The sequence below is a fragment of the Sinohyriopsis cumingii genome, chromosome 3, assembly GCF_028554795.1.
Source record: "Sinohyriopsis cumingii isolate HCF-2022 chromosome 3, ASM2855479v2, whole genome shotgun sequence".
Lineage (NCBI taxonomy): Eukaryota > Metazoa > Mollusca > Bivalvia > Unionida > Unionidae > Sinohyriopsis > Sinohyriopsis cumingii.
Window position 1 is genome coordinate 100,132,124 of NC_142963.1, and position 24,327 is coordinate 100,156,450.

The following is a 24,327-nucleotide window of genomic DNA, read 5'->3' on the forward strand; positions in this document are numbered from 1 at the left end:
TGAACGATATGACTAATGTTGTTAAAACTACGTTTAAAAAACGAACAAAACAAACAAACAAACAAACTATAAAACTACAAATAACAAAACACACACACACACACACACATTTTCTAAAAAAAAACAAAAATGATGTGTTTCACGGCATTTTTTAAAGAATAATACCCTTAAAATTGCATACCCGTAAAAACTACCTAAATCAACAGTCTCGCACTTGATATGCACATCGTATGTGTTAGCGATAGTTTTGCACTTGATATACACATCATATGTGTTGGCAATAGTTTTGCACTTGATATACACATCGTATGTGTTGGCAATAGTTTTGCACTTGATATACACATCGTATGTGTTGGCAATAGTTTTGCACTTGATATGCAGAACATAATTGTGACCTATGGGGAAAACATTACAAATTGTGTTAGTTTAAAGGCAATATCTGTGTACAAAATGGCAAAATTTTGATCACCGACTTGAGTGCACTATATAATTGCTCCATTCAACCTGGCTGTATTTTTGTATTGTTAACTGACTGAATTTATTTAAATGCTCTAATAAATGCTCCAAGTTCTTATATTGGTTGGGATAAAATGAAACTTTACTGATTCGAACCGAATAATTACAATATGTTTATGTCCTGACAGTACGGTGAACCAAAAAGATTTAAAACTTCCCTGATCGTTGCAAGATTATTCATTTTATTGTAGCAGTAATAAGTTGTTTTTCAACGCTAAATTTTATCGGTGAAACAGTAATTTTTGCCTTGTAACGATATAAGAACGATATTAATGACACGGGTGTCATTGCAGAGGTGTCTGTATTTGTTGAACTTGTATTCATACACTCACATACCCTTGCAACAATATTCAAATGCATGTGTGTAATTATTTGTTTATTGCGACAGTATGGTATGTTTAATCGTTACAACAGTAACTACAGTCTTGTAACGGTCATGTTTTTCGTCGTGATGAAAACAATTGTTTTACGGTTTTTAAAGATAGTTTTATCGTTATAACATTAATCGCTATTGTTATATTTATTATATTTAGTTTATATATGATTTAATTTAATTGTTTGTTTGTTAGTTTTAAATTCTTTATTCCATTACATGCTATTTCAGTGTAACTTTATTTACTGGATTTGATATTGTCCAGATTGGAGTTCAGTTCTGACTGTTTTTAAAATAAATTTTTTGACGTAAACAGCTAATACTAGAGACAGTGTTACTAATGTTGACATATTTAAAGACCTTGATTCAGAACCAGTGATAGTTTGTGGTAAACAACATTTTTTTTAATAGCCTTTCCCAGAGTAAAAACCATTGATTTAAGTTAAGGGTATACTATGAGAACGTGATGTTAGGCATGTTTAAAGCTTCTATTTTGTTCTAGAAAGATGACATTGTGACCCTCATCCGGGAATCTGTTTTGCGTCTTAGACTTATTACTAATGTTCTGAGAAAGAATTATCATTCGTGCTTAACACTTGAGACCTCCAGGTGTTTTGTAATGTGTCCTGTTTGGGCTAATTATTTTTTGTCTTCAAATTATTTGGATTTCAAGTAATTGTTTCCCTGGAAATATTAGTGCTCTAAACTAATTCTTGGACAGGGACATTAATCGAAATTTATACAGAATTCAAAACCTGGAATAATATTTTATTTGATTCAACAAGAGACTGTTTACACTGCAGCACTTCACAGATTACAACAGATATCATCGTCTTCCATTTTGGATTTCATCGGGATTCGAACTCAGTTTCATTTAGGACTTTGTAAAAGTAGGACTTCTTTTTTAATTCTTTGATTAATTTTGGATTTGATTCGTAGAACCGTAAGTTCTTTTTCTCTTTTTACTTTCTTTTTCTAGGGGCTTAAATCATTTGTAAAATTTTACAAAGCTTGTTGTCTTCACTTTTTATTGTTACGTTTTGTAACAGCCTATATACAATTAGCAAATAATTACTTACCTTTGTAAAGAAAAAACTTACGACTGGTGTGGTATGTATGTATGTATGTATGTATGTATGTATGTATGTATGTATGTATGTATGTGTGTGTGTGTGTGTATGTGTGTGTATGTATGTATGTGTGTGTATGTATGCGTGCGCGCGCGTGTGTGTGTGTGTGTGATTTTTTAGTCATATCGCTACGATGTCTGCAGTGTGGCAGTTTATAGTGATGTCTAGCACTGGGGCATCATGTCGCAGACATGTAGCACGATGTCCCGCCCAGTCACATTATCCTGACACCAGGCTGACCAGTCTTAACGTTAACCTCTTAATCCTGAGCGCCAAGCGAGGCAGCTGTTAGTACCATTTTTGTAAGTCTTTGATACGACTTGGCCAGGGATGGAACCCACGACCTCCCGCATCCGAGGCGGACACTCTTGCCACTATTCCACTGGTGTGGTATGGTATGTATGTATGTATGTATGTATGTATGTATGTATGTATGTATGTATGTATGTATGTATGCATGCATGCATGCATGCATGCGTGTGTGTGTGTGTGCGTGTGTGTGTGTGTGTCTATCAAGGAGGTGAACAAAGAAACCGTTCAAGACTTAGTGGATTAACAAGTACTTTTAAAGAATTGATTCATGTTGTTTCAATCTGCAAAGCTGGAAGAACCATAACAGACCAGGCATCTGGTGAGAGATTTACAAAGAGACATTCGCAAATACAATTCCAACTAGATTTAAGACTACTCCTCTCGAGATTCAAGATAATTGTTATTTATGTCAAGAGTCCCATGATGTCCACAACGTCAGCCCTCCAAGGCTGGAGAAAAGAAAACTAAAACTAAAGATACTTGTTTCCAACGTCAAGAAAAATGGCTCTGGTTTACACTGTCCCAAGAAAAATCAAACAAGGAGGAGAAGAGCTCAGTAACAGATTCAGGAGCTATTCAAAGACGCGGGACATGCAGTAGAAACAGTGGAAGACAATTCGATGTCAGTGAAGAAATTAAAAAAGAAAAACAGTAAGCACAAACAAATAGGCTCTTGGGATGTGTTCTGAAATTTATTTTGATTCTCATTCAGGAAAATATGCCAGACAAATACAACCGATAACTGGGTAACTTCTCAATGAAAGAATTCAAATCTAGGGCTACAAAAGCGAATGTAGTATAGCGAATGTGTGTTGACCATGATAAGGTAATACAAATTGTGTTTTTGCTCGTTTCTTCATCTTGTTTAATGTCTATAGGAGATTATGCCAGTGTGAGCACTTCACCTTGTCTACAGTCTTAGTGAACACGCACTTTTGTGTCCACTAGTATATGCATGTTTGTTTCACATAGTGTACATGTATGTTTGTGCCCAATAGTGAATATGTACTTTTGTTTCTGATAGTGTATATATGTTTGCGACAGATAGTATATATGTATGTTTGTGTCTGATAGAGTCATTTATTTGTGTCTGACAGTGAATATGTATTTTTGTTTCTGATAGTGTATACGTGTGTTTTAGTCTGATATTGTATACATGTCTGTGTCTGGTAGTGTATATGTATGTGTGTGTTTGTTAAGTTTATATGTATGTTTGTGGATGATAGTGAATATGTATTTTTATGACTGATAATATTAGTATGCGTGTGCCTGTTAGCATAAATATGTGTTTGTGTTGATTGTTCAATGCAATCAACTGCCTGTCCTTTAATGTGTGTATCTTCTTCTCTCCATCTCTTTAATCTCTACAGAAAGTAATGCTGTTATAGTTTTGCAGTTTTCGAACTTGGAAAGAAAATGTTACAACCTCAGAATAAACCTTAACTAAATACTAAAGCCGGATTTCATTTGATAATGTGGTAAACTGAATCCTCGTCTGAACATTTAATTCATCGTACGATAACCAACGTTGGGAAAAAAGTGAACCGACATTAAATAAGGTCAATCGGCGTACTAAAACCTAGGGTAGAAAAAACAACTGTAATTTGTTTTTTTTTTTTTAAATTAATCCCACTTCTTATGCTTAAAAGAGCCAACAATATGTCAAAAGGTCCGATAAAGCAAACATCAAACAACCAAAAAAAGCCAACCACCGGTGATAATCTCATTCAAACGTGTCTGGTCACTTTTAAACTTGGCAAAAAGACGTTTAGAATTCAAGACAAGTTCGCGTTTGATCGGCCGTCAACAAATGAGGACCCATCTTGCACAAACCTTTATGAGTTTCAAATGATTTTTCAGTATAATGAAAACAGCTTAAGCCTTAAAACTCTTGATAACAGAAACATCTTCCGCTGTGTATCTAACATCTTCGTTGATTGTTTCCATCATAGCAGCCACGTCCCCAGATCGCAGATAAAGATATTCCAGAGCGTGTGGCATCTTACATAGATAACGACAATTTGACGGAGAATTGCATCATCAAAGTTTATCTAATAGACAGTGACGTCTGACGGGGACTATCGCACAAGCGTCGAATTATGTAGTATGCTCTTTGCATAGTAGCAGAATTGTTCTCATTCTCCGACAATTTACGTCACTGTCACTTACCTCTGTTACCTCAAGTCACATACTTATTTTTGCAGATGTTCGGCGTGATGCAAGTGTAGCAGCAGAACATATTACTGAAGCGTTACTTATTTATTGATTGGCGTTAAATTTATTGACAATTTCAGATAGTAAAATATGTTGTAACAAAACATTCAGAACTTTTCAGTACACATCGTATTTACATTATGAGACCATATGTATTTACATTAGCCTGTTCCAATTAAATTAAATGTTTTGATTGGTTTTAATGGCACTTTTAACGCTTTTTTGGCCATATCATGCAGAGAAAATTGGATATAGTTGCCTTTCCGGAGGAAGCATTCGGGGAAATAAAGGGTATTATGACGTCACGACCATTACGTCATTACATCCAGCGTTTGACGCCATGTCAGTCAAATACATTTTCATCGTTGTCACTTATGTTCTTCATTGTAATGCAATCAGTAATAGCATAATAACAAATCTAAGCAAGGGCGAGATCGGATATGACATTATTAATCATAAAACGTTACCAATCTGGAGGAAAACCAAACGCGGTTTAGATTTGTCGTCATTTGGAAACAGTAAATGGCGAATGACAAAGGAGGAAGCAAAGAAAATGTTTGAAGAATATTATAAGTGTATCACGGAAAGAAATAAAAAGCTCTTGGACGAGAAGGAGGCAATTAAAGCAATTCTGGCTCTTGAAGGACAGAGAGTAATACTCGAGTGCCACACTTGCAGTTGCCCAGACCAAGATCGTGGAAGGCAGACGATATCTTGGCAGAAATTGGGTCTAGCTGATGGTGTTGTACAGTATGTTACATCTGGAGAAAATCGACGCATTAAAGAGGTATTTGATCTTAATTCTCTGTTTTTATTGTAAGTGACTCGGGTACATTTTAGTGTGACAGAAGGTTTCCATTTGTGAGCCAACGTAGAATTGACATGTACAGTAATGCTAGCCGAAAGCTATGTAACTGTTGTAACATTATATGTAAAGCTCCACACGCCACAAATATGTAGCAACGTTGACAACGACACGTAAAGCTACAATAATAATTGTTTTATATTCCCATGCATGTGTCTTATTAATTTCAACTAATAGTATACTCAATATGGATGAATATCAATAAGGGGCAAACATGAATTATTTTATTTCAGGTGAAAAGAGACTAGCTTTAAAATGATTGTACCTGAGATGAAACATTCCACTTACTTGTTTTAGGATGCTCTAAAAGTCGGTTAAAAATAAAACAGCAACTATAGTAAATGTAACATGGGTCATGTATGCGCATTTACTCATTTTAAATTAAATATAAATTGTTCTTTTAAAATTTGACACTAATTTTCTTTAATCAAAGTCTCTTCAATCCAGATTATTGAATGCACAACACCAAAACGGTCATCAATAAACTTCCAGACGAAAATTATCGATCTATATGGTCTTTTACTGAAGTTGATGCTACCATCCAAAGTGTAGAGAGGTGCATTTCTGACGTGAAATCATGGATGACATGTAACAAGCTGCAGATGAATGATGATAAAACTGAGGCCATTCTGATAACAACACAAAGACTTTCTCATTCACATCCTTTACCTCAAACAATAAATATCAGCAACGCCAACATTAAATTCACACAATCAGTACGAAACCTAGGTGTTATTTTGGACAGTACTCTCACATTGCAGCAACATGTCATGAACATATGCAAGGCTGCATATCTTGAGCTGAAATGCATCAGCTCAGTTCACAAATATCTTTCAGTTGATGCCACTAAAACACTTCTGTGTTCATTAGTACTTTCAAGACTGGACTATTGTAACTCAATTCTGTCTGGTTCATCTCAATATCTACTCCAGAAACTTCAAAAACTTCAAAAACACAGCTGCTCAGATCATCCTTAGAGCACCACGATCAGAGCACACCTCCCCACTGCTCTGTACCCTACGCTGGCTATCCATTCGATCCAGAATCAAACACAAAATTTGTTCTCTGTGCTACATTTCACTGTCGGACTCAAGTCCAACATACCTATCTGACCTCACCCATGTGTACACACCAGCAAGATACTTATGCTCCTCTTCTGACAATCGTATGCTCATTATTCCCACTATGAAAATAAAATCATATGGACAGCGTTCTTTTGCATACCAGGGCCCAGCAACGTGGAATGAATTGCCCACTGAACTTAGACACAAAGACACAGTGATCACATTCCAGAGGGCTCTCAAAACTCACTTATTTCGACTGCAAGAACAAACTTAAAGACCTAATAATGTTTCCTACCTTAAATATTCTCAGCATGTTTTTTAATGTTTTCTAATTTCATGGTGTTTGTTTTTGTAATCATATCATTATATGTTTTTTATGTTATAGGTGTTGTCTAATGTTGTAAAGCGCTTAGAGCTTCTAAAGATTAGGCGCTATACAAAGTCCTCATTATTATTATTATTATTATTATTATTATTATTTTACAGTGGTGGCCATATACTAAACTTGGGTCAAGTAAAGAGCATGTCGAGTGGAATCATCACAATATAGGGTAGTAAGAATTAGTTTATCAATAGGCGTAGCTTTCATTGTGACATCACAGCGCGCGACTTTCAAGCCGGATTGTACTGGATCACAAATTGAGGCGTATTTCCTCCAAAAATGTCTACTTACTTTGACATTGATGTTGCTGTATGCACTTCTTGGGGCGTCTAAACAATGACCTTCCCAAGAAATCTGGATGTATAAGATTCCAAATGAAGTGAATACTTGCCACTTAAAGGTATGTAGAATCAAATTCCAAAAATTGACACCATCACTGAAATAGTCGGTGTTGAATGCCTACATGACCTGTGTGACTTTTACTATATCAGAAATGAAATAAATCATTAATTAATGAATTATTGTTTCCTAATTATAACTTACGACAAAACCTTATATACAGAAACCACTGTGCCAAAAGTCCAGTCATAGAGTTACTGTTTGGAAAGATGCTATGAAAGGAAATTAAAATATCAGCATTGATAACATAATGCAGGTACTGATTTAATTGAGTTAAACCTATGTTTTACGCCTTTTTAGTGTTATTGTTTCTAGAAAATCAAGAGAATTTAAGCTGATGCAACTATTAAGCTAACGAATCATAAATGCATCAATGAAAATCATCAGACAAAAATTTAAATCTCGATACATATTCTCTAACCAATGGTCATCGATCCACATCTACCTTTGGTATATGCAACTAGCCGATACCATTGTCTTCCGATCTGCTGTGTGATCGGATGCAACTAAAATAAACTGATTTCAATCAGATTGCACGTTTCATTTACATGTTAAGATGGTTTTGAGTTATCGCAAATAGCTTATGTAGACAACGACACATATTAATGTTACTCTGTCTCATTTAAACCTTTCATACAAAAGGTTTTCTTTCCAGCCAAGGCGTGAAGACATCAGTGAAGTAGCCATCTTAAACAGGTCACGTAACGAACGCTTCTATTGGTCAATACATAAAATTCCTTCATACCCAAGACGGCTCGTGTTCAATGCACTGGCTATATAAGGCCACAGAACGATGTGGAACTAAGTGGGTCTAAAACCTTTGACTAGCGAAGATGACATAAATTTTGTGCAATATAATCTATTGCGAGGTACAATCGTTAAAATGTGACCAATCACGTATCTGATAAATAACAATTGACTAAAAGCATAAAGACTTTCATTTGTATCATGTGCTCTCTCTCCCTCTCTCTCTCTCTCTCTCTCTCTCTCTCTCTCTCTCTCTCTCTCTCTCGGCCCCTAGTGGCCAAGTGGTCTAAAGCGTTCACCGTTACGGATCACTGCCATCTCTTGTCTGTCTGCGTGGGTTCGAGTCTCGGGTTCAGCCAATGTGGGTATGTGAGAAAGCTTGCCAGACAATGTATAGCTTATCTTGTGCTGAAAAATGGCGTTAAACCCTATAACAGCAACAACAACAACAATCTCTCTCTCTCTCTCTCTCTCTCTCTCACACACACACACACACACACACACACACACACACACACACACACGCGCGCGCGCGCGCGCACACACACACACATTAAGACTGTTCAGGCCAGTAAGACTGGGGGGATATAGAAACAATTTCATAATTGGTTGTACGTCAAAAATATTGAGTCATTTATAGAAAAAATAGCATACCTCATGCGTTTTAAAAAGTAAGATTACAGGTGAATGTACATAATTATTTTGTTGTTATAGTTACAAAATCATCTGCAGAAAGGTGGCGAGCTTTTTGTGTTGTATCGAAGTCCCTAACCTGTGTGTTGCTTTAATTTATTGTTGTTCTTATTCTTATAATTTTTATTTTTATCAATTCCTTTTAGGACAACACTTTAGAGTTACAAAATGTTGATGTGAGTGATTCAGGTCAGTATTTTTGCGTCTTGAGCGGGGAAACATTAGAAATTTATCAGGTCGATGTACTGTTTAGAGAGCCGCTCACGACTGTTCCAGAAGCAAACAGCAGTCTACTAAAGCCGCCACAACTCCTTGTAGAACATAATTATTTTGTTGTTATAGTTACAAAATCATCTGCAGAAAGGTGGCGAGCTTTTTGTGTTGTATCGAAGTCCCTAATCTGTGTGTTGCTTTAATTTATTGTTGTTCTTATTCTTATAATTTTTATTTTTATCAATTCCTTTTAGGACAACACTTTAGAGTTACAAAATGTTGATGTGAGTGATTCAGGTCAGTATTTTTGCGTCTTGAGCGGGGAAACATTAGAAATTTATCAGGTCGATGTACTGTTTAGAGAGCCGCTCACGACTGTTCCAGAAGCAAACAGCAGTCTACTAAAGCCGCCACAACTCCTTGTAGAACATAACTTACAGGTATTCAATAATGTTGTTCTCAATAGTATCGTTCCAATCATCATTATCACCATCATTACATCATCAAAAGCAACGTCGTCCTTATTTTTTTAGAAGAAGAAGAAGACGAAGAAGAAAGAAAAAAAAAAGGAAAAGGATATCAGTCTATGTATTAGAAATCACAAATGCTGTAAATTTTAGTGTTTGTTTCTGGCATTTTGCAGGGCTTTTTGATTTGACATTTTAGGGCCCCAACACAACATATAAGCATGGGAATAAATGTGTGTGTGTGTGTGTGTGATTTAGATTTTTTAACATGGCTAGAACAATCAATACAGCGATGTCTGGTACTGGGGCATCATACCGCAGACACATCGTTCTGACACCATACCGACCAGTTTCTAACTTTAACCTCTTAATGCTAAGCAGCAAGCGAGACAGCTGTTAGATTTGTATAAGTCTGTGACTCAGCCGGGGTTCGAACCCACATCATCTCGATTCGCAGGCGGACACTCTAATCACTTAGGCTGCCGGAGGGGTTGGGAATACATGAATAGACATTTGTTAACATGAGGAAGACTGGCTAAAGGTTGAAATTAATCAATGAATTTCATACAATTCATTGAAATAAGGGAAAGTTTAAGATTCTATTTATTGCATACAAAAAATGTATATTGCATATGACCAAACTGTGTGAAATAACATTGAAATACATTCGGAGACTTCTGTAGTTGGGCTTTTCCTTAGTCTGGTTCCCGGCCCGATACAGCTATCGCACATATCATGGCCCGGTAATGCGAATCTCCTATTTCAAAAATAGTGGCAGACTGGTTTACGTTTTATTTTCTTCTCATCACTAATGACGTTTGATTATGTTACGGTGGTTTTGTTGCTGGTTAAAGACGTTTCGAGGACATTATGTTTTCATACACTCTCAACTAATGTTAAATTTAGATTGCCCATTTTTCTAATTGTGAATTATAAAAGCTCAAAATTCAGGCGTTTACACTCCGTCATAGATGTAAAATAATTCGTTTGTGACAGAGAAGATATTTTATATGCCGTCAGGAGAAATGTTGACGCATTTTATACTCCGATTCATTATTTGCAATCACTCTGATAAGCAACACGGTCATGTAATATTGAAGAAATATTTTAAATTTTATCTTTTTCCTGAACTTTCAATTGTTCGTTTGTATTTGCACGCAAATCTGCAGATTTTGAAACTGGAACCATGCATTTTACTGTTGTACGCTAGTTTCATACAAGTAATCAAGCAAGAGTTAGTCCCCTTAGGTACCATTCTTTAAGAAAAATACTATTTAAAACAGATTGCTATCAACATTTTTGTTCGCTGTTATTATAAGATTTTCTTTCATTTAATGAAAATGTAAATATAGTGAGTTCATTTATTTCCTTTAACATTATTTTAACGTTGACCACATTTGTTAAGTTGTTATCTGTTACTAAACATTTCCATATCTATTTTAAATTAGATTTACTACATATGGGTTAACTTTATTATGCCAGATGGAAAATCTTTTTACATCCAGTCAGATCAACGGTGATATACATATGTAACGTACGTACTGGGTCTGCCTACTTGTCTATAACACAGACTAGATATGTGTATAGCTATAGACGTTTTTCAGGTATTCACTCACTGGTCGGAGTGGGGGTCGTGTGATCAGTGTGACAAGGCTGGCAAACGACTTCGCTCTGGCACGTGCATGGTACAGAAGACTGACAAGGATCAACCAATCAAACCTGTGGATCTTCCCATCATGACGATGTATCCAGACGGAGTTCCTTGTAGATCCACAGTATTGCCTAATGTGATTGCAAACATCCGAGGCATTAGGTCTAGAAAAAGTGAACGCATAGTTGGTAAGAAGATAGACATTTAAGCAATATAACTAAGCTTTGGTGACCTTCTCTACTGTTTGCGATTTCGCAATTCTGTTCTAATGTAGGATTAACCTTTATTTATAAAAAAAAAATATTTAAATTTAGAAGAAGACAAAATGCTATCCATTGAGTTTATGCCTCACAATAAACGAGTATGTTAAAAATTATTCTGACTCATTGAATGTTTGTCATAGCATACACACAACAATAGTATATCATATTTTTAGAATTGTTTTAAAAGATAGAAAAAGAAATTTCATTCAGATTTGATAAGTTCGTGTAAAGAGTTGATTATGACCTTCTTTTGGTTCTATAAATACTCTCGTTAAATATGTTAATTTCTTTAACCGCATTTTCCTCTTTTTTGTCCATGATTATATTACATTTTAAATTAGCTGCAAGTAATGTCCGGTACAATACTTTTTGTGATTGTTATGATAGAAGAAGCAGAAAACTAAAGCCACACAATATGTTTATGCGCATGTCTTGGTCATCCGAAAGACTCTTGCTGAGTGTAGTGTTATACCTTCAGCACAATACTAGTTTAGAAGCCAGCAAGGATATACGTTAGTGTGTTAGTGTGCTTATTAAATGGAAATGATAAAAGGAACATTAACTTGCTCATCTCTTGACAAAATATTAAAAGTATGGACTTTTATAACCTAAAGTTAAATGGCCTGAATTCTCTGAATGGTTCATTAAATGCTCTTGGAAAAAAAGTCAGTCATGCTTTCATCGTTCCATGCTATAACCATCCTGTTCAGAAACTAGTAGTGGCAGAGTGTCGTAGTATGTCCTTTTATATTATGGTATATGTATGTGTGATTTAGATTTTTACAGTAGCTTTAACAATTTTCCAGTCTTATCGTTCCGATGTCTGCCGTGTGGCAGTTTATAGTTATGTCTAGCACTGGGGCATCATGCCGCAGACATATAACATCGTGTCCCACCCAGTCACATTATCCTGACACCAGGCCTACCAGTTCTAGTACTAACCTCTTTATGTTGAGTGCCTAGCAAGGCAGCTGCTAGTACCATTTTTGTAAGTCTTTGGTATGACTAGGTCGGGGATCGAACCCACGACCTCCCACATCCTTGGCGGACGCTTTAAATACTTAGACTACCGGAGCGGTCTTGTATATTGGTTGTTTTAACATAATCTAAAAGGAAAATACAAAGTCTGTAACCTTCACAAAAACATAATTTTACATTAAGGACATTACTAAAGCCTAAATTATTCCCTGTTTCACACCCATTCCCCATTACCCTGTTTATTGTCTTCACAATTAAGATTTTGAATCCTAAAGCAATGGGACTAGCAAATAAAATGTCTTTAAAAGTAGTATTGCAACGTCATTTTGAATTAGTCTTTTGTTTTAGATCTTCAAGTATAATTCTTACGAAATTAGTTTCACTGCTGTTAACTGTGCTAACCGAAATCAACGTTTTTCGTTGTTGTCAGAAATAGACTCTAACCACCATTTGCCCATTAGTGAAATGCTTTTGATAGATCTGAATTTCCGTTTGTGACTTGAAATGTAGTCTACATTACAAATATGCATCATTTGTGCCACGCCTTGACTGATATATGATTCATTTTCCCACATTTACTCTTTTTGAAGGTAACTGTTATGAACCGTGCCCTACCACACCTCGTATGATCAATGCAACCGACAAAGACGGCAATGTGATCAAGGTAGTCGGAGGGCCATATGTACCAATTAACAGCAAACCAACCTTTGCGCCCTTGGTGAATAGACAAGTTTTGTACGAAGAGGCTGGAAAACATCTCGTTTTGAAATGTCCTGCATCCGATTCCAGCAAAGTAAGATGGCAAAAAGCGGAACTAATAATCAACTCGGCAACAATCCGGTACCAATCTCACGGCCGGCTCTGGATTGATGGGTTAAGCAGACTTCATTTCAGGCGACTTATTTTACGTGATAGCGCCTCATACATTTGCTGGGAATGGAAACGACACGTGTCCACAATAAAAGTTGTCGTCTATAAACCATTTGACCCGAGAATCAGGACCTACATTACATATGGAGGATTTTTAGCTTCAGTTTTAGTTGTCTTCATTATCTGTGTTTGTGGATGTTTAAAACGTACAGGAAAAACGGGGCGATAACAATCATTGTTGTCCAAGAGTATTAAATCTTGCATTGATTTTATGTGAGGGAACAACTGATAGCTATCACACGATGTAGAGAAACGAAGAATTATGTGAATAGAAACTTTATCATTGATATGTTGATATGTAAATTTAGATAATTCGTGACTGACATGAATACATTTTAACAAACGAAAGCGTTGGCAATAAGCGATATGCATTAAATGTCCTTACAAACTTCGTATGCCTGATTATTACAATATAAATATCGTTGTAATACAATGCATAAGCAAACTAAATAAAAGCAGAATAAATAAAGAAGGTAGACAAATGTAAGCGTGTTTATTTGTGTTTAAAAATAGTTTTTGGGGGTGGGTAAGTTGAAAATAATACAGCGAAATTGCTTGCTATTCATGCTTTTAAATCTACATCTTTTATTTGTATGAGGACTGTTTTATCCCACGAATGCCTTGGTAGGATCGTCTACACAGCCTCATGAGGATGAGGGTAGTTTCAATTAACAATTATGCCATATCTGCCTCAACAGTAAAAAATAATCACAAGAAGTTAAATATTTTCAGATAACTCTGAGCTAGAAAAAAAACCACATGAAAATATAGTTTATTTTGACTTGATAGTTTGAAATAAATTCTTGTAAAAGAAGTTTATCGACTGCATCCTTCAATTTGCACAGTCTTATTTCTCTGTCGAAGCATATTTCTAAGACATTGTGATGAACACCGTGCAAACACAAGCCATTTCGCAATCTTGTAATTTAGAATTTAACAATGTAATTTAAAGTAATAGTGTATACAATATAGTAATTTAGAATAATAGTGTATACAATGTTATTTAGAATAATGGTGTATAGAATGTAATTAGAATAATAGCGTATACAATGCAATTTAGAATAATAGTGTATACAATGTAGTAATTTAGAATAATAGTTTATATAATATATCAATTTAGAATAACAGTTTATACAATGTAGTAATTTAGAATAATAATATATACAATGTAATTAGAATAATAGTGTATACAATGTAATTAGAATAATAGTTGATACAATGTAGTGATTTAGAATAATAGTGTATACAATGTAGCAATTTAGAATAATAGTGTATACGGTGTAATAATTTAGAATAATAGTGTATACAATGTAGGTTAAAATAATAGTATATACAATGTAGTAAGTTAGAATAATAGTGCATACAACGTAATTTAACATAATAGTGTGCACAATATAATTTAGAATAATATCGTATACAATGTAGCAGTTTAGAATAATAGTATATACAATGTAATATAAAATAGTTAACATCCAGATACCATCATTCTGTTTCAGGCAGCTAACTCTGCTTTCTGGCAAAATCTTGGTATCCCAGTGCACATATGAATACAATACAGTAACAAAGGCAGGTGTACATGATCCGTATCAATTTCTGGAGTATCGCAAGCCCATTTTGTTTTAAAACACAAATATAACGCTATCTTTAATTACGAAATACTTTGAAGCAGATATACTGATACGATAGACCTAATTTAAGAAGTTGTAGCGGAGCCAGCTTATCAAACTATCCCCGGCCATCTCACCATCCCATGCCTGAACATTCGGAATAATTCGAACCTTTTGCCATGTATTTTCTTAAGAATTGAAACAACGGGCTAATGTATTTAAAGAAATCAGAAATGTTCAGAAAAATGAAGAGATCAATACTATTGGTTCAGCGCCTTTTGTTCGTTACGTAAATGTCACCAAAGAGTGATGATAGCAAAATCACGGGCAATTAACTTGTTTTAAATCGGGAGCTGCCGTTTTGCGAAAGCACGAATGGCTGCCGTTTGTGGTTATGGTTTGCCTCTATTTTGCTTTAAGTAATGTTTTCTGAAAACGATGTGACAACTCTGTATACTTCATTTTTTGTGTTTGTGCAGCGGAGAATGTTTTAAACAAGCTGAAGACAGGTTAAACGCGTTTCATTTCAGGAAACCGCATATGTTAAAAGAATGACTTTGCATGGACACCTATAATTCATCAACAAAACTTAAGTGAAGGTATGCTTTTACATGATAAATTTATATAGCATTAGATCGTTTAAAATTGTTGCTTAAAAGTACCATTATAAATAGAAATATTAGTTCATGCGCCGATATGGATCTTTGATGCTGAGAAATTTCGAATATTTATTTATATGTATGACTGACTGACTGACGATATTTCCTCTTCAAAAGTAATTGCATGAGCTTAATCAAATTCAGGATATACAAGATCATGAAAAACAACAGAAAAGTGCCAAAATAAAAGAGTAGTACCAAAGTCAGCTACCGTACTGACAAAACGAAACATCTCAATATCCGCAGTCATGAAAATATGTAGTCAGAGTTAACTAGCATTTGGCTTAGCATGGCACTTATCTTTGAACATTTGCTGCATGATGATAATGAAGCAACGAATGTCAGCACGTCTATATTGTTATGTGATTAACATTAACTTTGAAATAGTAAAGAAAAGGAATGTGAAAGCTTGCAATATGTGTATTTCTTTCTACATGACAAATATATGCATGTATATATGTTTGCATGCATGTGTTCGTGAGTGCGTGTAAGTAGTTAAGTGGGCCACCATAGGGACAATGGGACTTAGCATTAAAAACACCCCTGGGCAACTCTAGGGACAATGGAAATTTAACATGGAGAAAAACGCTGGGCCACTTCAGGGACAATGGGAATTTAACATAGAGTTTGGGTCTGTCTAGGGACAAGGGAAATTAACATGGGAATAGAGTTTGGGTTTGTCTAGGGACAAGGGGAATTGAATATGGGATTTTTTTTTTTTTTTTTAAAAGTTTTTTTAAATTTAAATTTAAATTTAAATTTAGAAAAGGGGTAGGCAATGGAAAGGCTATCTCTTTTCGAGAAATATGGCTGGCCCTGAAAAGGGCCTTTGGGTTTATGTTAATATTAATATTAACATAGATGGCATCTGTCACATCTTCTTCTTCTTCTTCTTAAACTCCTTCTAACTACCGGTCCATACACAAGTACCCTCTTGAGACATCCTTGTCTTTCTATGTAAACTCTCCTCATCCATTGACTAGTATCTGTCCTATCAACAACAGTCCACTTGGACCTGACATACATGAGCATGTCCGTCCTAAACATCATGGAAGACACAAGGGTGGATGACTCAACTGTGGTCCACATCTTGAAGCGACGAGAATAGGTGAATCAATGCAGTGAACTGTGCTTATTTATAGGTACAGGAAGGATTGAAACGGATTGAATTCATTCACCAATCCGAACACGCGTTACAAAATTCAGTCAGCTCGCATCCAATCCGAAGAGAGCAGTCTGTGACGTCACGTGGTCTATATAGATTCGTTAGCGCTTGTGTGCAGTCAATCTATGCGACAGTGATTCAACATGACGGAAACTCAGAAAACGATCCATTGGGGTGCACCAGCAGGGGAAACTGCCCAAGGGAACCCGGACTTACTTTCAGAAGAGGTACACTGGGATTTTGTGGATTTTCTTACCTCGCAAGAATTTGTTCCAGAACCTTCGTTACCTTCTTCATTACCGCAAGTGGAGAATTTTAGACAGAGACAGAAAGAAGAATTGGAGAAATTTATGCAACGACAAAAGGAAGCGGAACAAGCTTTTCTCCTACAGCAACAGCAACAAGAAGAGGTAAGAAAAAAACAACAGCAACAACAGCAAGAAGAAGTAGCAGCAAAGAAACAAGAGGGTGAAAATCAAACGGCTACGGTACTGTTGGACATTTTAGCGGAGTTAAGAAGTCTGAAACAAATGTATCAGACTTCTTTATCACGACCGAAGAGAATACGACCTTCCCGAGCTAAACACGCCAACCCTGTGACTAAGCCTGTCGTACCACCCTTAGTGATTTCAACCCAATCATCAGAAGTAGGCCTTGGCCGTGGCAAAGGCTTAAGGCAGTTAAAGTTGATTGGTTAAACTCACCCCTACACCAAAATAAAAAGGCCCTTTTCAGGGCCACCCACATTTCTCGAAAAGAAATACAATTTCAATTTGCCAATAACTCAAAAATAAACCCCACCCATTTTACCCTTATAGTACGTGTCTGTGTATGAGTGCGTGAGTGTAGCTTCTTATTTTAAAATCAAAACTCAAAGACACTTACCTTATATCATTCATGTATTCTTTTATCCATTTTTTTTACAATCCAATTCACAATTCACCACAGAACACTTTAATTAAAAGTTCATTGACTTCTTCTTTCTCCTTGTTTAGTCTCTCTGTTTTTTGAATTTCTTCACCGTTTTTACCTCATTTTCTTCCCTTCTTCTTTTCTTCTCCTGTTTCTTCGCTTCTTTTAAATAGAATTGTCTTCTTTCTTCCTCTTCTTCCTCTGAAGAATCCCTCTCTTCTTCCGAAGAATACCTCTCTTCTTCTGAAGAATCCTTCTTTTCTTCTGACTCCTCTTGTTTCTTTTTTGGGCAATCTGGAGACCAATGTCCTTTTTCTTTACAATAATAACAGGTATCTTGACTTTTGTCCTTTTTAGCCCCTGTTTTTTTTCTTTTTTGACGGTCTGGACACTCTGAAGACCAATGCCCTTTCTTCTGACAGATATAGCAAGTATCTTGACTTTTATCTCGAAAGGAAGGAGAGTAGTCCGTCGGCTGGTCTGAAGAGAATTTTCTAATGACCCCTCGCAAAGCTCTGACGAAACGTTCCATCTGGGTAGTCTCTTCCATCGTTCTCCTCGGTTTGAGAGTGAAATGAATAGTGAAAGGACAAGACACACACCCTTTTTATATACGCTGGTTTGCCATGACTATAAATTAGTCTGTGGTGTTTAAACTTGAGTCATTTGACGTTTTTCACTCAAGATGAAACGATCCCATTCATTCGAGAAGAAAGAAGAAGAAGAAAGTAAAAGGCGGAAACGTGATCTATCGCCTCGTACCAGAGCTGAAATCTTGGCACAAATTCATGCCAGTGATTTTGAAGAGGACATGAGTGAACCAGAATTTGAAACCTCTAAACCAAGTTCACCACCCTTAGTCAACCCTGAAAAGTACTATTCCATTCGAGAGACGGAAAAGCGCTCCTCTAGAAAATTTAGAACCACGGCTTACACCTACACGGTGAAGTTTAAAGATTTCAAGGCCGACGTACCCTTGGAGAAAGCAGAAGGGTTTATCACCGAGATGTGGGATTCTTTGCTCACCGCACTCAAGCGACAATGTCAACCCAAAGAAGACGATCGCTTGACACTATCCATAGATCATGACGGTTTGAAATCCCCTGTTTGGATCGAGTTTAGCAGACCTGCAGAACTAACCCCTTCCAAAATCATGGACAAGATTCAACACGTACAACATCTAATGACCAGTTTGACATCACCGATGGTAAAGCCACACTGAAAATGGCCCACGTCTCTCTTCCTCAAGGGACAGGACGCAAAAAGATGTTATTGGTGAACGAGCTTCGCAGCATTAAGCGTAGTCTTGTCCAAATTCACAATCCTCATGACCAGATGTGTTTAGCCCGTGCCATCGTGGTGGGACGAACCTATGCCAACAAGAACGACACAGTAGAATGGAAAAGAACCTGGGAGAACATTCGAAAATCGAACCGAACCAACCAACGAAACGAAGCAGAACTCCTGTTGCAACAAGCTGGCCTGTCCAAAGACACACCCTGTGGCATTCCTGAGATGCAAAAATTGCAAGATGCCCTAGCTCCACGCTACACCTTGAAAGTGCACCCTCAAGAAATGCGCGGGTCTCTGTTGTTTCGAGGCCAAGACTTTAAGGACGGAAAATACATTCATGTTTATCATCACGATGACCATTTCGATACCATTACCAGTATCACCGGATTCCTGGGATACAGATATTACTGTGAGAAATGTGACTATGGTTATAATAATCGAGAGCAACACAAGCATTGTGGATGGAAATGCCCAGGATGTTTGGCCTCTCCACCCTGTCTGAGCGAAGAACCAGTGCCTTGTTCGACTTGTCTGCGCACGTTTGTCAGCCCTACCTGTTACCAACAACATTTGAAAACACAAGGTTCACAGAAGAAATGCGCTTGTCAACTCCTGAGATTGTGCCCTACGTGTAGACAAGGCATACGTACCAACAATGCCAAGGCACACGTATGTCGAGGAAAGAAAAAATGTCACATTTGTCACCACATCGTGGACTTGGAACACGAATGTTACGTGCAAAAATACCAACCCCCACCAGAGAAAGAGGACGGTCACAAGAAGAAAGGCAATTTCATCTTTTTCGATTTCGAATGCATGCAAGAGACTGGCATTCACATCCCTAATTTCTGCGTGGCTCATCGAGCGTGCGAGAAGTGCATTCAAGAACCTATCTTCAGTCATTGCCCTCACTGCAGCAAGATTCCTGGAGGACGTGAAAAAATCTTTCGGGGACCAAACACGTTAGCCGATTTTGCCTAATGGGTCTTAGACCCCATCGACAAGACGTGGAGCCAAGGGGACATCGAACGTTACGGAGATTGTCATCGTCATGCCACGGTGATGGCTCACAATTTCTCCGGATACGATGGACAGTTTCTTTTGAGGTACTATACGGAACATGGCACCGAACGTCCTAAAGTGATTTTGAACGGAGCCAAAATCATTTTCATGCAAGTGGGACAAGTACAGTTTAAAGATTCGATGAGTTACTTGGCCATGCCTTTGAGCCGAATGCCTAAAACGTTTGGAATGACAGAAATGGCTAAAGGGTACTTTCCACACTTTTTCAATACGGAAGCCAATCAACATGCTGTTCTACCCCATTTGCCTGAGGCTCACTATTACGACCCCGACAACATGCGTACCGAACAACGAGAAGCTTTCTACGCTTGGTACCAAGCTCACGCCTCGGACCCTTTCGACTTTCAGGAAGAAATGTTAAAGTATTGTCGTTCCGACGTGGACATTTTACGGCGTTGCTGTGGAAAATTTCGAGAACTGTTCATGGAACACGGAGGGGTCGATCCTTTGAAAGAAGCTTGCACCATTGCCAAAGCGTGTTCCTTAGTGTACCGGCAACGATTCATGCCTGAAAACACCGTGGCTGTCATCAGTCCTCAAACGACCCACTATGTCAAGCGTCAATACTCGGTCAAAGCCCTACGTTGGTTACATTACTTGTGCGACAAGGAAGACAAATGGATTCAGCATGCCCGCAACGGAGGAGGCGAAAAGACCATCGGAACGTATTCGGTAGATGGCTGGGACTTAGAAAACCCCAAGATCGTGTACGAGTTTAACGGTTGCTTATTTCACGGATGTCCCGTCTGTTACCCTGACCGTGGCACTAAAAATCAGTTTTTGCAACGAACCATGGAAGACTTGTACCAGGACACTTGTCAGCGACGCCTAAAGTTAGAACAGCAAGGATACCAAGTGGTGGAAATGTGGGAACACGAGTACGATCACCGTTTGAAAACCGATCCCGAGTTTAAACGCCTCGTGGAAAGTTACCAGTTCATGGACCCGCTGAACCCGAGGGATAGTTTGTACGGAGGAAGGACCAATGCCACCTGTTTGCTGTACCAAGCCGACGAAGAGAAAGGAGAAGAAATCAAATACTTGGACGTGTGTTCGCTGTATCTCTACGTGTGCAAATATTGTCGCTTTCCTGTAGGGCACCCGCAATTGTTCACGGAACACATCGACCTGAAAAACATTCGACAATACGAAGGCTTGATCAAGTGTAAAGTTTTGCCTCCCACGAACCTATACCATCCCGTCTTACCTCACCATTGTCAAGGCAAACTGATGTTTCCCTTGTGCCGTACTTGTGCTGAAACGTGCAACCAGGACCAACCTTGCCATCACAGCCAGGAAGAACGTGCCTTGACGGGAACCTGGGTCAGCGTGGAATTGTTCAAAGCTCTGGACATGGGATACCAACTGTTAGAAGTGTACGAAATTTGCCACTTTCCCAAGACACAACAGTACCACAAGGGTGACCCTACTCAGAAAGGCATTTTCGCTGACTACGTGGATGCCTTTTTGAAACTGAAACAAGAAGCCAGCGGCTATCCTTCCTGGTGTCACACTCCCGAAGACCAAATACAATTCAAAGAGAAATACTACGCACAAGAAGGCATCTCTTTAGACCACATCGAAAAAAACGAAGGCAGGCGATCGTTTGCCAAAGTGATGTTAAATTGCTTGTGGGGTAAAATGGCACAACGACCGTGTTTACCCAAGACGGAATATTTGACAGAACCTTCCCGCTACTTCCAGATGATTCACGACAAAACCAAATACATGAAACACGTGGACGTCGTTCGAGAGAATTTGATCTTGGTCAATTACGACGAAGATCTGGACTTTGTACAAGACGACCCTTTTGGAAATGTCATCATTGCGGCTTACGTGACAGCTCATGCTCGCTTAAAATTGTACGAAGCTTTAGAACTGTTAGAAGAAGGCGTCCTGTACTTTGACACGGACAGTTGCATTTACATCCATCACCCGATTCAACAGCACCCTGACATCGAAGGAGACCGTTTAGGAGCCTGGACAGACGAGCATCCCAACGACAAGATTCTAAGTTTCGTCAGTGGTGGTCCCAAAAATTACGGCTACGAATACCGGGACAAACAAGGAGAAGTGCACACGACGTGCAAAGTGAAAGGACTGACTCTGAATCATCGTACCAGTCGAGTGGTCAACTTTGGGGTATTGAAAGAAGCCTTGCAATGGGAGAGGATGGAAACTTTAAAGTGACCACCTATCAACCGAACAAGATTGTACGTTTACCCACTCACCACATCGTCAGTCGACCCTTGGAAAAAGTCTATCAAATTGTATACCAGAAGCGAGTGCGACTTCCCAATCACTTCACCTTACCGTACGGTCACGTTGGTATTGGTCTGTATATGAAAAGGAACCCTAGGCAAGATCGATAGTTCATTGTTCATTGAAGTAACTTACCATGTCGTTGACGAAGAAGAAACCAGATTGGTTAGGAGTCAAATGTTGGACATCACCGAGACCAGTGTTTTGAGGCTTGGACACAAGAGGTGGCCCAGTATGCACGAGAGTTATTCAAGGAAAAAAGTTACTTTTCAACCTGAGTTAGTGACGGTGCCAGAAGAACCCGTCACCCAGGAAAGGACTGTCGTGGACAGGCCTGAAAGACCCTTTCGGGAGGACACTTGTGTGACCTTACCCCTACTATAGAACTGGTTAGAACTTTACCCAAAACATGTTGTACAGACACTTGTGTTTATTCCACGTTCATGGTTATCATGTGCCTTTTATTCTTGTACTTAAGCCTTTGGCTTTTATGCATTTTTGTCTTTCGTATTCATGTTTGAAACATTCAATAAACGTGTTCTGAAAAAGTATATAAACTCTTGTCTTGTTTGTTTTTCGTGTCACAAGTGACATTTCTCACACCATGGCTACCTCTGCTGTCTCTGCTCCCTCTTCCTCTACTGTCAAAGTCATTGACGAACACTTAGATCGTGCCAGTTGGGAGGCTTTGTATCTTCGCCATCCCTTTAACATGCTCATTGCTGGACCTAGCGGTTCAGGCAAAACCGAATTCGTCAAACGTTTGATCGAACATAAACATCATTTGATCGATCGACCCCCTCAACGAATCGTGTGGTGTTACAAAGAGTGGCAATCGGCGTACAGCCTCTTGCGAGAAAGTCAAGGCGATTCCATCGTGTTTGTGGAAGGCATTCCTAAAGAAAACGACGGCATCGTCTCTGACTCCCGTCTAACCCATTTGGTCATTTTCGACGACATGTTAGGAGAAGACGAAGAAGAAATTAAACTGTGGTTCACGCGCAACGGGCATCACCGTAATGCCAGTGTCGTTTACATCACCCAAAATTTGTTTCAACAAAGTAAAGCCCATCGCACCATCAGTCTCAATGTGCATTACGTGGTCTTGTTTAAAAGCCCTCGAGATAAATCGCAAGTGCAAGTCTTAGCCAAACAGTTAGGAACGCCTTGGCTGACTCAGGCGTACGACGATGCCACTAAAACTCCACACGCCTATTTACTCGTCGATTTGAAACCTACGACTCCCGAGGATTTGCGATTTCGTACCCACTTGTTTCACCACTGGTGCCAAGACGGAGGGCCCGTCCTGTACACGTCTCCGTCCTCGACTTCATTTCACTCCACATAAAAAAATCTATAAAAACCTCAGACCCTTTTTCGTCTGTCTCACTCTCAGTGCGAACATGACGTCCCTTCAGTCGCATCTTCCCGTCAAATTGATTCGTGCCTTGTATGGCATCAGTCGAGAAAAAGATCCACAAACACGAGCTCGTGTCTTAGAAGCTAGTCTCAAAGAAGTCTTACGATGGTTCACGGTGACGGCACGTCAATTACTCCAAGGAATCATTCAGATTCCTCATCAAACCAAACGCTTTTTCGATCCAAACAAAGTCGCTTTGGTCCAACTGGCCGATCCCCGCATCGACACTCAAACCAAAAAACAAATCATTTTGAAACCTGGAGGGAGCGGTACTCTAGGAGGGGTCATCATTCGCTCACTCTTAAGATGGGATCCAAATGCCCCCAAAGTTATCCCCAAGACAAAAGTCCAACGAAGCCCCAAGAAGAAAAAGACCAGGTCCCCAAGGACAACTTCTCCAGTGGCAGGACCCTCCTCTGACCAGACACCACCACCACCCCGGAAAAAGAAAAGAAGCCCCCAGAAAAAGAAAAGTCCACAGAAAACTAGTCGCAAGAGAGGCACTTCGGCCAGGACGCAACCTTACACTCGCAAACCACGACCTGCCACGGCGGTGACTGCGTCTCCGGCAGCTTCACGTTTGTCCACTTCTCCGTTAATGACACCCAGAACTGAAGAGTACTTGGAGACGTTGATCACACCAAGAACTTCTCCGTTGATGACCCCCAAAAGAACTTCCCCAGTGGCAGGAGTTTCCAATTTAGTGGCAGTGGCTGCTGCTCACAAAGT

General features: G+C 38.5%; 1 protein-coding gene across 1 annotated transcript; it reads left to right on the top strand.

Moving 5' to 3' along the window:
- Positions 1 to 4,939: 4,939 nt before the first annotated feature.
- Positions 4,940 to 14,056, top strand: LOC149803392 (uncharacterized). The gene is made up of 4 exons (XM_089951398.1): positions 4,940 to 5,332; positions 9,163 to 9,348; positions 10,980 to 11,214; positions 12,858 to 14,056. The coding sequence occupies exons 1-4, from the start codon at positions 5,075 to 5,077 to the stop codon at positions 13,364 to 13,366; spliced, it is 1,188 nt and encodes a 395-aa protein (XP_089807524.1). The 5' UTR covers positions 4,940 to 5,074; the 3' UTR covers positions 13,367 to 14,056.
- Positions 14,057 to 24,327: the final 10,271 nt, after the last annotated feature.